This window comes from Pseudorca crassidens, chromosome 15, assembly GCF_039906515.1.
Source record: "Pseudorca crassidens isolate mPseCra1 chromosome 15, mPseCra1.hap1, whole genome shotgun sequence".
Lineage (NCBI taxonomy): Eukaryota > Metazoa > Chordata > Mammalia > Artiodactyla > Delphinidae > Pseudorca > Pseudorca crassidens.
The window spans coordinates 74,813,758-74,830,005 of NC_090310.1; the positions used below are offsets into that span (position 1 = coordinate 74,813,758).

General features: G+C 51.6%; 1 protein-coding gene across 8 annotated transcripts in view; it reads right to left on the bottom strand.

Moving 5' to 3' along the window:
- CDH22 (cadherin 22) overlaps positions 1-16,248 on the bottom strand; it is a 125,776-nt gene that overhangs the window by 35,406 nt on the left and 74,122 nt on the right. For all 8 annotated transcript variants that reach the window (XR_010935374.1, XM_067708306.1, XM_067708300.1 and 5 more), the window contains exons 4-5: positions 12,204-12,323; positions 2,943-3,110 (exon numbers count right to left, since the gene is read on the bottom strand). Coding sequence is in view for 7 of the 8 variants with exons in the window: in XM_067708306.1 (XP_067564407.1) it covers positions 2,943-3,110; positions 12,204-12,323 (288 nt within the window). In the remaining variant the exon portion in view is untranslated. The remainder of the gene's footprint in view (positions 1-2,942; positions 3,111-12,203; positions 12,324-16,248) is intronic.

Sequence of the window (16,248 nt, forward strand, 5' to 3'; positions counted from 1 at the left end):
TGAAAAGCAGCATGAGATACTAGTATACACTCACCAGATTAACACAAATGAAAGAATCTGACAGTACTAACTGTCGGTGAGGATATGGTACAATGGACACATGCATTTCTTCGTGGGGGAAAACAATTTGGCTTTATTTAGTAAAATTGAAGATGAGTTTATTCTGCTCCTCTGTACACTACAGAAATGTATGCAAAATGGCACTAGGACACATGCAACAATGTTCAAAGCAGTTGAACATTATATATATAGAGAGAGCAATTATATCCTCTATAATAGCCTCAAACTGGAAACAACCCAAATGTCCACTGACAGGAGAATAGATAAATCATGGAATACTATACAGCAATGAAAATGAATAAATTATAGCTACAAGCAACAACATGTGATTTCACAAACATAATTTTGAGAGAAAAAAAAGCAAGACACAAATCATTTGTATTGTGTGGCTCCATTTAGATAAGGTTAAAAAACATGAAATTAAACTAAATGTTAGGCGATGCCTACATGGGTGAATCAACCCTAAAGGAATGGATAAAGAAGATGTGGTATATATATACACAATGAAATACTACTCAGCCATAAAAAAGAATGAAATTTTGCCATTTGCAGCAACATGGATGGACTTACAATGCATTATGCTAAGTGAAATAAGTCAGACAGAAAAAGAAGAATACTGTATGATAGCGCTTATATGGGGAATCTAAAAAATATAACAGGGCTTCCCTGGTGGCGCAGTGGTTGAGAATCTGCCTGCCAATGCAGGGGACACGGGTTCGAGCCCTAGTCTGGGAAGATCCCACATGCCGTGGAGCAACTAGGCCCGTGAGCCACAACTACTGAGCCTGCGTGTCTGGAGCTTGTGCTCCGCAACAAGAGAGGCCGCGACAGTGAGAGGCCCGCGCACCGCGATGAAGAGAGGCCCCCGTTCGCCGCAACTAGACAAAGCCCTCGCACAGAAACGAAGACCCAACACAGCCAAAAATAAATAAATAAATAAAAATTTAAAAAATATAACAAACTAGTGAATATAATAAAAAAGAAGCAGACTCACAGATATAGAGAACAAACCAGTGGTTACCAAGGGGGAGAGGGAAGGAGGAAGGGTCAAGATAGGAGGAGGGGATTAAGAGGTACAAATTATTAGGTTTAAAATAAGCTACACGGATATATTGTACAACACAGGGAATATAGCAAATAATTTGTAATAACTATAAATGGAGTATAACCTTTAAAACTTGCAAATCACCATATTGTGCACCTATGATTTATATAATATTATACATCAACTACACTTCAAGCAAAAAGAAAAGCAAGGAGATGATCACAAAAGCAGATGGAAGTTAACTCCGGAGGAGGGTTTGGGGGGAGACGTTATGATCAAGAAAGGGCTTGAGAGTGGCATGGACATATACAGACTACCAAATGTAAAATAGATAGCTAGTGGGAAGCAGCCGCGTAGCACAGGGAGATCAGCTCGGTGCTTTGCGACCACCTAGAGGGGTGGGATAGGGAAGGTGAGAGGGAAACACAAGAGGGAGGGGATATGGGGATACATGTATACGTATAGCTGATTCACTTTGTGATACAGCAGAAACAAACACATCATTGTAAAGCAATTATACTCCAATAAAGATGTTAAAAAAATTAAAAAATAAAATAAAGGAATAGCTGGATGGGAAAAAAAAGAGAAGGGGCTTTTGGTGGCTTCTGGGGTCCTGGCTGGTGGTTACAGGAGTGTTTGCTTTGTAATTATTTGTCGAACTGGACATTTCTATTTTACGTACTTCTGTTTGTGTGTGTATTTCACAATAAAGAAAGAATGAAGGAGTACATGAATGAATAAACAGGAGTCTTCTGGGGGACCCTGGCCCCTCTGCTCTGCCCTACCCCTTCTGGCTCAGGGCTGGCACAGAGCATCACACAGCTGGGCAGAAGACTGGGTGGTCCCCGCCCCTCCACACGGTGCTTTGAAGCTTCCCATCGGTGAGTGGGGCTGGGCTGGAGGAGTGGCTGGGGGCGGCTGCCATACCAGGCTCCCTGGCAACGATGTGGAGCTGGCTGGCCGGCTCTGCCCACCCCGCTGTGCGTCTGGACTGTGGCGCTCAGGCTGCGATGTGCTCTCAGCTAAGGGATTGGATTCCCTTATCTCTCGGGGGTCAGTCCCCTGTGGCGGGGCCTAATGTGAGAGCAGCAGACCTCAAGTAATGACTTGCCCGATAGGAATCAGCCCAGCTCCCCACGGCATTTAGTCTCTGCCAGCTTCGGCGGCTTCTCACTCGGCTCAGCCCGAACCTGGGACAGAGGGGCTGGCTGGGCTGATGGGGTGGTGGGGGGCTGAGTCAGAGAAGCCGCCTCCACCCTGTTGTGCCTGGGGAGGCAGAGAGTGGAAAGGCCTCCTAGTTCAGGAGCACGGAATCCTGCCCTCCAGGCTCAGAGGAAAAGGGTAAGACCTGTCACTCCAGACCTTGGCATCTCCATGCACAATTATAGGTGTCACTCAGCTTGGGCATGGCTGCAGCCTCTGTCTACATCCCTAAGATATCCTTGTATCTGTCCTCCCACCTCCAATGTCCCTTTGCAAGCCTGGGTCAGTAGCAGATCACACACACAATAAGCAGGACAGGGGTGTGTGCAAGGGCTGGTCGGGGTGGGTGGACAGACGGGGCTCACTCTTGGCAGGAAGCAAGGTGAGGGGTGGCAAGGTAACCGCGTTACTTGGATGTATGGAAAATCAGACGACTTTGAGGCCATCCCCTGCAAGAAGAGTGGCTGGAGGGGCAGGGGGTACGTGGGTGACTCGGATGGATGGACACAGACAGATGGGGGAGCTCCTCTATGGCGGGAAGCCTACAAGGCAGCTCGGGGTCAGTGGGTGGCTTGGAGGGATGACCAGACAGACACACGGATCTGCCTCCTCCCTCTGGGAAGGCCTCACTCACTCTGCGGGAACCGGGGAGGGTTGTCGTTGACGTCGGTGACCACGATGGTGACAGTTGTGGAGCCGGAGAGGCCGCCCAGCTGGCCCGCCATGTCTGTGGCCTGGATCACCACCTCGTAGCGCTCCTGGCTCTCGCGGTCAAGGTCAGGCACGGCCGTCCGGATCACGCCTGTGGATGAGGGAGGGTGAGGCCAGGGATGCCCCCCTGCCAGCTGCCAGCTGATACGGAGACCCCTCCCTAGGCAGAGCCGGGCTCGTTCAAGTTCAGGAGGGGAGCGGCTGATGCAGAAGACACGGATATGGCCGCTGTGCAGGTGTGGGGCCCAGCAGCCACCACACACACACACACACACACACACACACACACACACATGCGCGCGCGCGCACACACACACGTGCTTCTATAGATATGCTCACAGATAACTCAGATTCTGTGCTACACACACACACACGTGCTTATATAGATAGGCTCACAGATAACGCACACAGATTCTATGCTACACACACACACACACACACACACTACTCTTTCACACATACACACAACTATCAGATTCACACATACACACTTTAAAACACACCTTCCCACACACTCGTACACATACACACACATACTAACACACACTCTCAAACACACATACGCAACACAAAAGCAATAGAATATAGACTATTTGGTTTACTAAAAAGAGGCGTAGGGTCTAGAACCAGGCGCTGTGTGACCCCCTGGGCTACCGATCCCACTCTGGGGGCTTCGGTTTCCCCATGTGAGGGGGAACCTGCAATAATTCTCTGCATGAGCCTGGCCTGTGTCTGATTTGTCTCTGGGTCAGTGGCGCTCAGCCCAGAGCCAGGCCTGGAGTGGCAGCTCGGTGAGTGTTTAACAAAATGAACTGGACTCACACCCACCCTCAAACACACAAACCTTGGAGTCACACTTACGTGCACACAAACACTGATATGTCTCACACACTTATGTACTACATACGTAACACACATGAGGTCACACGCGCACGCATAGCTACTGCACACACTTATTCCCCCCCGCACACCCCTCCACGATTAAATCATCCCCCTGCCCTGGGGGTCCCAGCCCCTTCCTCTCAGGCCTGGCCCTAGATTCTCTGTCCAGGCACCAGCTAATCGCTAATCAGACAATCCTTCAAGCTGTTAACGGAAGCGGGGGGAGAGGCGGCAGGAGTCGGGGTGGCCACAAGATTGATCCTGTGCAGGGGAAGCCTGGGCTTCTTGTCTCCCTGCCAGTGGGAGACCAGGGGGGAGGGGGAAGTGGACGAGCCATTCAGAGCCTCCCCCTCCCACCCCCCACCCCCCCGACCCACTCCAACCTGCGAGCACCAGTGGTGACAGGTGGTGCCCAGGGCCTGAGCGCCAGGTGGAGTCACGCACCAGCAGCCCCATGATGTGCCCCATAATACCCAACCTCTCACTCCTGATGTCCCCAGACAGCCTCTAGATGCCAATAAAGGCAACGGAATGGGAGGAGAGGCTGGAGTGTGAGTGTGTGTGTGTGTGTGTGTGTGGCGTGTGCGTGTGCGTGTGTGTATAGCTGGGGGAGCCAGGGGTGGGCACCTAGGGGGTGACCCTACTTTGAGGGATCCCATGGAGATATGGAAAGTGTAGTCTGTCTAACCAGGGGTCATACAGACTCTCTATCAGAAGCCTTCAAGACTCCTCAGTAAGCTCTCTCTTGACCCCTCCTCAGCCGGGACTGGTCTTTCCAAGGGCAGGGGAGACTTGGAAGCAGACGAACTTGGGATAAATCCCAGATCTGCCGTTTGTTGACCATGTGATCTTGAGCAGATCCCTTCACCTCTCTGAACCTCAGTTTCCTTATCTGTAAAATGGGACAATCACAATACCTCCCTAAAGAACAAGATTCTCCAACTTGGTACCATGGACATTTTGGGCAGGATAATTCCATCCACTAGACGCTGGCAGCAGCACCCTCCCTGCCCAACCCTAGTTCCAGACACTGTCAAATGGTCCCTGGGGACAAAACCGGTTGAGAACCACTGGCTCAGAGTTTCATCTCACGAGGATTGCATGTGACAATAACAACAATAACTGACCCTGATGTGCATCTGAGTGAACTGCCTCATTTGATCTTCTCAACACCCCTGGGAGGAAGGTGCTTTGCTTATACCCAGTTTACAGATAAGGAGATGGAGGCACAGAGAGGTTAAGCACTGGCCCAAGGTCACACATGTAGGAAGCGCACAGTCAGGATTCCAGCAGGCACTCTGGGGCCAGAATCCATGCTGTGGACTGCTCTGCTGGACCACTGTAAGGACGGAGGGTCCCTGCCCAGCCTGCCTGGTATCCCCCCCCTCCCCCACCACCAGGTACAAGGGGAGAGCCCAGGCCTCTGACAGAGCAATGCTGTTTATGTGGTCCCATCTCAGCTCATGAGACAGCCCCCGTGCTCGTCTCAGTCCTAATCAGGCAAGACATGCTTCCAATCACGCAGCAGGCCCCTTGTCCCTTCCCCCTGGAGCCGCACCTCAACACTGGGATTGTCAGAGGGATGCCCTTCTAGGGATGAGCATGGGGCCCAAAGCCTTGGCTGGTCTCTTAGCTAAGTGTTTGCAGTCCTGGACAGCAGGGGCTGTACTGGGAACGTGGGCCTGTCACGTCCTCTCCCCTGGGGGGCTGGAAGGAGAGAAAGAGCAGAAAGGGAAAAGAGAGGAGAGGAAGAAGGATGAAGGTGGCAGAGAGGGAAGAAGAGAGAGAAGAGACAGACAGACAGAGGGCAATCTAGTGAGGGGAAAGAGACAGAGAGCCACACACTCAGAGGCAAAGAGGAAGGGAAAGGAGGGGAGGAGAGGGAAAGGGAGACCCACAGAGACAGAAAAAGAGAGAAAGAAGGAGGGGAGCAGTAAAGCCAGAGAGAAATACACACACGCAGGCAGAGGCAGTAAGACAGAGATCCACAGAGAGACAGAGACCTGGAGAGAAACAGAAAGAGAGAAAGACGGGGAGAAAGCAAGACGAAGAACAGCAAGGGCAGCGTGAACAGAGCTTCTCAGGGACACCAGAGAGGCAGACGGACAGCAACGGGTGGAGAAAGAGGGTGGGAGGGAGGAAGGAGAGGGTAGACAGATGGACTGACGGGGGAGTGATCACTGGGCCAGAGACGCGGTAGAGGGCTCCTGGTGTGAGCCAGGCAGAAAGGCAGGAGGGGTGCGGGCCAGTCGAACACTTACTACGTGCTAAGCTTTGTGCATGTCATTTACACCTAGGATCTCACTGATGCGGAGGCTGGTGATGGGATCGGGGCCGCTGTACATCTGTGAGCCTGTGGACCAGAAGCTCAGCGACCCTCACTCTGAGGGGGCTCCGAGCAGGGGTCTGGCTGAGGCGTACCCCTGTGGGTGAGGAGCCATGCTTATGTGGCTGGCCTCCTTGCTGCCCTGCCACTTCCAGCTCTAGGGGAACTGGGGACACTGAAGTCTTCTTACCTGGAAACAGGTAAACAGTGTGTGATTAGATGCCATCTCTGGGCAACTAGGAGGTTGGTACCCTGAGGCCATGCTGCCTCTGGACCCTGTTCCTGGGGTCACACCCAGTGATAGGTTGCTATGGTGATAGCTCCTGACGAAGGGTGCCTGCTGGGATCCACATCCTTGGGTCATCCCCTCCCACACTGACTCTGGCCTTGGCCATGTGTGCGACTTGCTTTGGCTAATGCGACGTTAGCAAGTGTGACAAAAGCAGAGGCTTGATCAGCCCTTGTGCACTGGGGCTCGTCCTCTTGGAACCCTGAGACCACTGTGCTGTGAAGAAGGCCAGGATGAAAGGCCATGTGGCAGGCCCAGCCATGCCAGCTGTCCTAGCTGACCTGCCAGCTGACTGTTGCCATGGGAGTGACCCCAGCAAAAGAACTGCCCATCCAACCCACAGAATTGTGACACATAATAAATCGGTGCTGTTTACGCCACTGTGTTTGGGGACGGTTTGTCATATAGCAGTAGATAGGTTAACAGAGAAATCGAGCTCCCTAGGCCGTCCCTCTTTGGGGCTCACTCACACAGCTGCGTTTCACTGCAGGGTCATCTGGCTGGAAGGTCCAAGATAGCCTCATGTACCTGCCGGGCGGTTGACCCTGGCTATTGGCCAGACCTCTCTCATCCTCCATTGAGCTGGGCTGGCTTCCTTATATGGTAGTCTCAGGCCCATGTTCCAGGAGAGAAGAGTGAAAACTGCAAGGTCTCTTAAGGCCTAATCTGAGAATTTGCAGAACATCACTTCTGCTACATTCTATTGGCCCAAAGCAAGTCATAAGGCAGCCCAGATTCAAAGGGCAGGGAAATAGACCCCTCCTCTCTCCAGCACAGTCACTTTACCAAGAGGCAGTTCAGGGATGGCAGGAACTGATGGCATATTTTGCTATCTACTCTGTTCCACTTCCCACTCCTGATGCTGGGAGAAGCATATTGGAGGCTGGTGCCCTCCTGGGGGGCCTGGGGGAAAATTCCCAAATCAGCTGATGAAGTTGTTCTTAAACCATCTGGCTCTGAAAATTCACTCACTGACCCATTTATTAGACCCTTACTGACGGCCTACTATGTGCCAGGGCTACACAGAGTCAGATAAGAGGCACTTCGGGATTTTGAAGGACTTTGGGGTCAGACAGGTATGGATTCAAGCCTTCCTTCCACCATTTATACGTTATCTGACCTCGGGCAAGTTCTTAACTCTCTCTGTGCCTCTGTTTCCTATTCTGTCAAATGGGGATACCCAGTTGGAAGGGCTGTTAAGAGGGTTAAATGAGACAAAGCTTCCAGCAGCAGGTCCCACATTTTGGAGATGCCTTGATGATTCTCCCTCCTCAAGTCCTGGGTTGAGGACCTCATAAATCAGTTCCACAAGGGCTGAGATTCATGCTGGTCTTGTCCATCCATCATCTTATCTATAGGGTCCGGCATATAGTAGGTGTTCGATAAACATTTTGACTTATTGACCTACAACCATAGACCCTCTGCCCGCCTCTTGCAGCCTGGGTGTAGTTGTCTCTTTGTATTTGGCTTCTCTGCTGGAACAAAAGCACCATGAAGGCAGAAACCAGATCTGGTACATCACCCTGATCAGGATCTGGTACTTACAAAGGTTAGTTTCATTCCCTCCCAGGAAAAGCAAACATCTCTGGCTCAATTGAGAATTGTCAGCAGATATCTTGGAGTCTCTGAGAGAGAGAGGCTTTCTCTTCTTGCTGGGGTGGTGGTGAGCGGGGGCTGGTAATGAGAACCTGGCCCCGGCAACCCACAGCCTTGTCCTCAGCAGTCGTCCCAGTTCCAGCTGTTGTTCTCCCCGCCCCCGGGGAGAACAGCAAATGCTGCAGAAGGGGCCCTGGAGCCCAAGTGATGCCTCATTAGCCCGCAAATGCCATCCCTGTTTTCCCTGTTGGGGGTCTACGGGCAGGCCTGGCCTTTAAAACACACAAGTTAATTCTTCCTCTGGCACGAGCCTCGTGGCGCCCCGCCTTCTCCCCTCCCTCACACCTTCCTCACAGGCCCTGTTCCGGCTCTGCTCCCTGCTATCTGCACAGCGAGAACAGACTGTACCTCGCAGCAGCTGCTAAATATAGACCCGCATGAGCGGAATATTCCTGGCTGGGAAAATGGAGCTGGGGCTGCAAATGGCACCAGGGTGGCTCCTACCATGGGGCCGAAGGAAGGGGGAGGAGAAATCGGGTCCTTCCTGGGCAATGTCTACAAAGACCCTTCCAAACAGAGAAAGTTGATGGACCCTAGAAACAAGGACGCTGTTTGTGTTTCTTCACTTACCTCGCCTGGTGCCCACTTTCTGGCTTCTTGAGAACTGTTTCTGCCCTCCCAGGCTCCACGGCCTCCCGCCTGCCACCCTCCTCCCGACTCTCTGCAGTGGGGGATGTTCTTTCTTAGAACCTGGCCATCCTTCTCACTCTGGAGTCTGATGCTTCATCTGCCCACCCCTGCCACCTCCCAGACTCAGTCCTGGCCCTTCCCTTATTTCTGTGTTCTGTCTTTTCCTCCCCACCTTAAAGCTGATCAACTCTAAGGACTTCACCTCCTCAGGTTGAATGGACGAAGGCTTCATCATCATCCCCATCATCCCCCTGGTTTACGTTTATGTACCACGTATTGCACTGAGCATGTCAGTATGTCTCCTAGATACGAAGTGGCTCACACCCTCACTTCATTCAGGACTCAGTCCCAACATCACCTCCCCGGAAAGGCCTGTCCTGATTTCTTTGTCTAAGTCCACTCTCTTATCCTGTTTATGTGTTTTTCTAGCACTCATTGCTACTCCACATTATGTTGTATGTTTATGTGCTTATTTTCTGTATTTCCTACTTAAATAAAAGCTCCATGAGGGTAGGGTGTTGGGTTTCCCTGCTGCTGCCTTCCTAGAGCCTAGAGCAGAGCTGGGCATGTACAGGACTCAATAAAGAGTTGCTGAATGAATGAATGAACTCTCCCACTGGATCCTCACGACAATCATGTGACATGAGTATTATTACCTCTGTTGTGTACATGGGGAAACCAAAGCTTAAAGAGCCTCAACCATTCTTGGAGCTTTAGGCCCATATTTCAGATGGCCCATGCTAGATGTTTCTTTCCTCCTCTTCTCTCATCTTAAAGCCAATATAGTTAAAATTGAATTACTTAGCTCTATATCAGATCCTGGAACACATTCAGTAACTCCTCTGTCCCTAGACAGTTTTCTTAATCCACGTTCCTCCTTCTGTTTCTGTAGGTGGTGCCCCTTCCCATCCTAGGTTCCAAAGTTAGGAACCCCCAGATTCCTCCCTGAATGTAGTCCCGTACATGCATCCAGGCCTCCAAGGTTTGCCCTTTGCAGATTCTCACTGTCATCCCTCACTCTCCCTCCTCAGTATCTCAACTAACCCTCTCTACCAATCCCGTATCATCTCTGGCTCCCTAACTAGATGCAGCAGGTTAAGGAGTCTGGGTGGGTGCTGAGAAAGGGCGCAGGCTTTGGCTTCTGTCTTTCGGGGCTCTCTGCTGGGCACTCCAGGCTCCTGGGTCTCCCTGAATTCAGTTCCTGCCTCTGAGCCATGCTATACAGTGGCAGCCCGAGGGATCTTGTTAAAATGAAAACCTGAGCATGTCACTTCCCTGCTTAAAAGTCATCAATGAATCCACAGTGTTGGTGAGGGGGAAGGGAAACAGGCTCTCTCGTAATTGGGTCTTCAGGAGTGTAATCTGGTACATTTCCTCATCATCTATCCAGATTCCATAAGCACTATGCTCTTTGACCCAGCTTTTCCACTTCCTGAAAATTATCCTGCAGATACATTCACACAAGCACAAAATGATCTATGTATGAGGTTATGCACTGTAACACTGTTCGTCGTAGAAAAAGATTGGAAACAGCGTAAGTGTCCATCAATAGGGGACTGGCGAAATAAATTTTAGTGTATCCACAACAGCTGTTAAACAGAAGAATGATGAAGCTCTTTATGTACCGATATGGAATAATCTGCAAGATGTATTGTTAAGCGAAAAAGGCAAGCAGTGTGTATAGTGTGTGTTTATAGCTACCATTTGTGTAAAAAAAAAAAAAACCAAATACATGTACCTATTTTCTTGTACACGCATAGAATAGCTCTGGAAAGATACACAAGAAAATTACATTGGTTGCCTTGGGGATACAGACTGGGTGGCTGGGGGACTAGAGGGGGTGAAGAATTTCCACTAAATACAAATTTGGACTTTTTGAATTTTGAACCTTGAAATGTATTATCTATTTTTTTTTTAAAAAAACCTCAATACTTTACAAGTGAATGAGTTCAAGGTCTCACAGGATATATATACCAAGTGGCTACCTTTGGGGTTGCAATTACTGGGGATGAGGGTGGGAAGCCCTTTCTTCCTTCCTTCCTTTGTCTCTTTTAAAAAACATTTCTTTAATGTTTGAATGGTTTCTAAAACGTATTAGTTTCACAAGGAGAAAAAAATAATGCAGATATTATGTGTAAGAGAATGCAATTATAGACTGGAATCCTCAACCTCTCCGCCTAAACAAAACAAACACACACAAAAACCCCAAACCCAAATGCATCAAACACCCTCCCACCCCACCACTCTTAGAATAAAATCCAAGTGCTTCAGCCCGCCTCACACGGGGCAGTCAGGCCCCTGCCAGCCTCTCTACATTACCCCTCAACAAGCCTCTTCTCCAGTCCTGAGTTGCTTAAAATTCCCCTCATGCCTCAGGCTGTTCTCCTCCTCCCAGTTTTGCGTACACCATGCCCTCTGCCTGGAATGCCCTTCTCTGAATCTCGGTCTGGCCAACACTTTCTTATCCTTTGGAGATTGCTGCTCCCGCCTCCAAGAAACTTGCCTCCTGATTACCCACACGGATGCCTGTCCCCCTGCCCCCACTGAACTGTGAGCCCCAGGAAGGCATGTGATGAACACTGTGTGGTGTCTGATGTCTCATCCCCTGCCTTCTCCAGTCCCTGGGACAGTGAGAGCACTGCCCTTGTCACCGGCAGCCGCTCCCAGCTTTGGGACCTTGAGTGAACCACTTCATCTCTCTGAGCCTCAGCCTCCTGCCTCTGTTCTCCCTGCCACTCTCACGAGGCCCCTCAGAGATGTACTCAGGTTCTAGCCCCAGAGTGAGTGACGTGGGGGACGGTGCGTGGGAGTGCTGCACCATTGCTTGGTGATGGCGGGGAGGGCAAGGAAGTCAAGAAGCCATCCTTTCCTAACCGTCTCGGCCTCGGTCTTCCCATCAGATCCTTAACAACTGGCACCTGAACAGCTTTCACAACTGCCGAAAAGGTGCCTTTCACCGGCCGACGGCCGTCCCCCCTTACCCCTGGCCCCCAGCGACACTTATGACCATGACCGACCCCGTCTGGGCTGTGGACACGCCTGCCTCAGTTTAGCTCCAACGGCAAGAGGGGCCACTGAGTTCAGACCTCCGAAGTCCTTTCAGGGGGCCCAAAGTGATAGCCTCCTGCCTTTTGGTTTCCTCACCAGTCTTGCAGGCGCCCCCCACTCTATTTTTTTTTTCTGCTCCTCGGTCATTCTCTCTTCCTACCTGGTCGCCCTCCCTCTCCGCGACCCTGGGGTCTCCTGGAGCCAGAAAGATGCCTCGGTATCCTCTGTCCACACCTCAGCACTGTTGGTTGGAACGCTGAGAGACTTCCGCCCGCCCCCTCCGGCACCGCCCCTTTCGCCACGCCTCTGGTTTCGCCCCGGCTCCGCCCCTTTGGCCTGGCCCCGCCCCTCACCGGTCTTGGGGTCCACGGTGAAGTGGCGCTCGCCATCCAGCACGCTGTACACCAGTCGAGCGCTGCTGCCGTACGTGGGGTCATCCGCATCCGAGGCCATCACCTGCATCACCGACGTGCCTGGGCCCGGGGGACCAAGCGAGACAAGGGTCAGCTGGGGCCGCTGTGCTCGTCCTCCCCCTGGCTCCCCACTCCCAGAGAAACTGGGAAAGGAGACCTAGGCCGGAGGTCACTGAAGCCAATCCCCTCACAGTCCTCATCCCCACATGAAGCCCCAACCCGCTTCCAGACCTGGGGCCTTCCCAGTGGCACAAGCATGACCATGGAGTCAGATCTGGAGTCAAATCTCCCTTCGGTGGTTCCCAGCTGTAAAACTCTGGCAAGGGAAGACAGCCTCCCTGCATCTCAGTTTCCTCACCAGCAAAATGGGGACAGTCCTAGTCCTTGGTTCATGAGGGAACACTTTTAATCTCCCAGTGCAGAACTCAGAGCAGTATCTCAGTGGGTGGTGGAAATGGTTATTTTCACCAATTAAGGTCATCACAGAGTTAGAGCTAACACTGGAAACCAGGCACTTTACTCCCAAAGCAGGGGTCCTTCTACCCATCCCAGCCCCTCCTGATTTCTCAAGGGAATTCTGCCTCCTTCCTCCCACATCCTAATCCCCCCACCCCCCCATCCCGCCATGGGGATGTGTGGGCATCCCAGAAGGACAACCAAGTTCATTGGGGCTCAGGGGCCAGTGTCTCTTGGGCCCCAGGCAGAAGAGCAGCGGCCAGCTTTCCCTTTGGAAGTAGCTGGCTGTGGGTCCTGGTGCCCTCCTCGCCCCTCCTCCCGGGTGCCCAGACAGTTCCCGCCCCCGACACACACACTTCTCCTCATGCTCTGCACGTAGGCTGCTGGGGAGAGTATAAATTGGATAAAAGTCCATCAAACAGCGGCAATTAAGTTATTGATTTTCGACGCTGCCTCATTAAACTGGGAGCTCCTCTCGGCCTGTCCCAGAGATGGCTCTAATTTGACATCATGTTCAATTTGACAAAAGCAGGGCTTGGGATGTGAGGCTGGACAGGGTGGGGGTGATGGAAGGGGTGGGGGCGGGGGTGAATGGAAGGATGGGCAAAGCTGTGTGGTCCATCCAAACCTTTCCAGATAGGAGGGTGTGAGATGCAAGACCCAAGAGGGAGTCTTGGGGGCTCAGGATAGGATCCAAGGGGGATGAGACTCAGACCTCACCTCAAGGAGATGCCCTCTTCTGGGTGCCCTGATGGTGAGGGGACGGGGCCCAGGCCTCCTGAGGTTCTGGGTAGGGCCCTCCTGGTGGGTTGGGCTCTCTGGGCCAGCGGGGCAGCACGCTGGGGGGTGACGCCAGTCCACTGCCTGGCTAATGAGTGGGGCTCTGCAAGTGCTACTGCAGCAATTCTGCTAAGCCCAGCCGGCCACCCACCTCTCCCGCCTCCAGCCCTCGATCACTCCAGACAGACACATGTATTTATTTTTCACTCTTTTGCATTTCTCATTTCCCTCTCCGTGTCCCCCCCGCCCCAGCCTCCTAAACCGGCCCTGCAATGCGCCTCTCTCTTTGGAGGCTCCGGCCCCCTATCAACCATGTCAGAGTTGCCTGCAGAAGCTGGGGAAGAGGCTTGGGCAAGCCCCCTCCTTCCTGATGCTTGGTACTCAGGGGTCTCCTATTCAGGGCAAGGGCATGATCCTAGGCGCCTCCTCTTAAACAGAGAGAGGAGAAAGAAATAAACCCTATTGAGCACTCCCTACATGCTTAGCTTCACCAGCCACTTAAATCTAATTCTCACAGCATCTCTGAGAGGCAGAGTGGGCCCCTCTAAATTACAGGTGAGGAAAGGGGTCAAACAGGGGAAAAGACTCGACTGAGGGCACAGACTGAGGAAGTGGTGGGATTTGAACCCAGGACTCTCTAAGGCCAAAGTCCTCTGGGAGCCAGAGTCAGCACACACACACACAGTGACTCTGGATGGTGGCCTGGTGTACTGAATCACAATCAGTGACTCTGCCGCTTATTAGAAGTGTGGCCTTGGGCCTGTCATGAACCCCATTTTTGCCTCAATTTCCTCTTTTGTGAAATGAGGGTGAGAGTACCACCAAACTCCTGGGATTGGTTTCAGAATTCAAATAGGTTTCTGTATGCAGCACCGAGGACAGTGCCCATCCCACACTAAGAACTCGATAAACGCAGGTTGCTGTCCTCTCAGCAGACGCTGCATGCCCGTATACAACGGCACAATCAAGCCTCCCTCACGGACAAACTGAAATGAGAGACGATACATAAAGCATCGGGCTCACGGTGGGTGCTCAATAACTAGTAGCTGCTGTAACAGTTATGAGAGAGGGTCTCCCTGTCACTCTCCTCTGCATGTTCCCCTCTCCCCCTGGGCAAGGCACAGTGCTAGGCTGAGTGACTCCCCAGGGACAAGGATGAGCTCTCTCTCTCTATCCCTGGCTGCATCCCTGGGACACCCGCGGGGATGATGGAATCATTTCCCCGATCTGGGTTTCTTTATTGCAGCCGTTACAGCTAATGCCGACACGTGGGGATGGCAAAGGGTCAGTGATTCACCACTGATTCCCCAAGGCCCCACACGCCCTCCCACCTTCTTCACAAGTCAGGAGCTCCCCAGAATGCGCAGGCAAAAGGGTGCCAGGCTTGTGGCCGCTGTAGGACCACCTTGTGCCGTGCCCCTATGTTCAGCAGTTCGCATTTTGCCATGCGCCATCACGGCCATTCTCTTCTTCAGTCCTCACACCAAGTCTCTGATGTAGATGCAGGGGACATGCTGGCACGTGTTTAACCATTGGCTCTGGGGGATGGAGGGGTAGGGAGGAATGCCCTGCTTTGTAGTGTTTGCTGATTTCTACGGTGTAAATACTCTCACCATGGCCAATTTCAAGCTATGAATGTGGTATCAAGTGGTTCATAAAACTCCTGAAAATCAATACTTGGCTCTCATGAGCTGATACGAGCCGACTCCAGAGCAATCCTGCATCAATTCCATTTTACAGATGAGGAAACTGCTACACACAGTGAAGGGTGACAATGTAAATTAATAATGAAACCCATTATTATATACCCTTATTCAATGATAATGATCGATTAGGTTTATTAAAAACTTCTTTGTGATACATGCTATAACAAGCCCTTTATGTATAGTATCTCATGGAATTCATATAATAGAGCCTTGAAGTAAGCTCTATTAAGATTTCCACTTTGCAGACGAGGAGACGGAGACTGAGTGATGTTTAGTAATGAACCCCTTTTGCCTCAATTTCATCATTTGTGACACGGGGGTAATATTACTAACAAGCTCTCAGGATCGCTGTGAGAACTCAAATAGATTTCCTTGTTCAGCAGCAAGGACAGCCCCTGGCTAAATTCATCCGGCAAGGAAATAGGAGAGGCGGGATTCAAACCCAGGTCGATCTGATGTCAAAACACACATGTACCTTGCCTTATAAGGCTGTAGGAGAGGGGATCCGTAGGAGAAGTAGATAGGCAAATGAGAGAAGAGTCAAAGAAAGGAGAGCGAGGGAAGAGCAGAGGAACAGCAAGGAACTGGGCTCAGGATTCTCGCTCTCTGGCAGCTGGTTCAAGCCCAGGCTTCCAGAAGCAGGGGTGGGATTGGCTAGAATGAGCCATTTGCTGTCCATGGTGCTGCCACCCAGTCCTGCTACGCGGGATCAAGGGCCTAATTCCAGGCTAGCATAGGAAAGGTTGCCCAAAGGATTCTCGGGTAAACAGTATCTCAGAGCCCAGGGCTCCATGTGGAATGTTGGCTATGAAAAGGCTGGTCCTTGGAGAGCACAGAAACCAGTGGTTCTCAACCTGGCTGCACATTAGAATCTCTTAGGAGCTTTAAAGTAAAACTGATGCTGGGTCCCCATCCCAGACCAATTTAATAGAGCTCTCTTGGGGTGGAGCACAGGCAAGGGGATTTTAAAAGCTCCTGCAGTGATTCTAAAGTGCATTCCAGACTGAGAACTGATGCCCCAGCCTTTGATTGAACTGATGAGC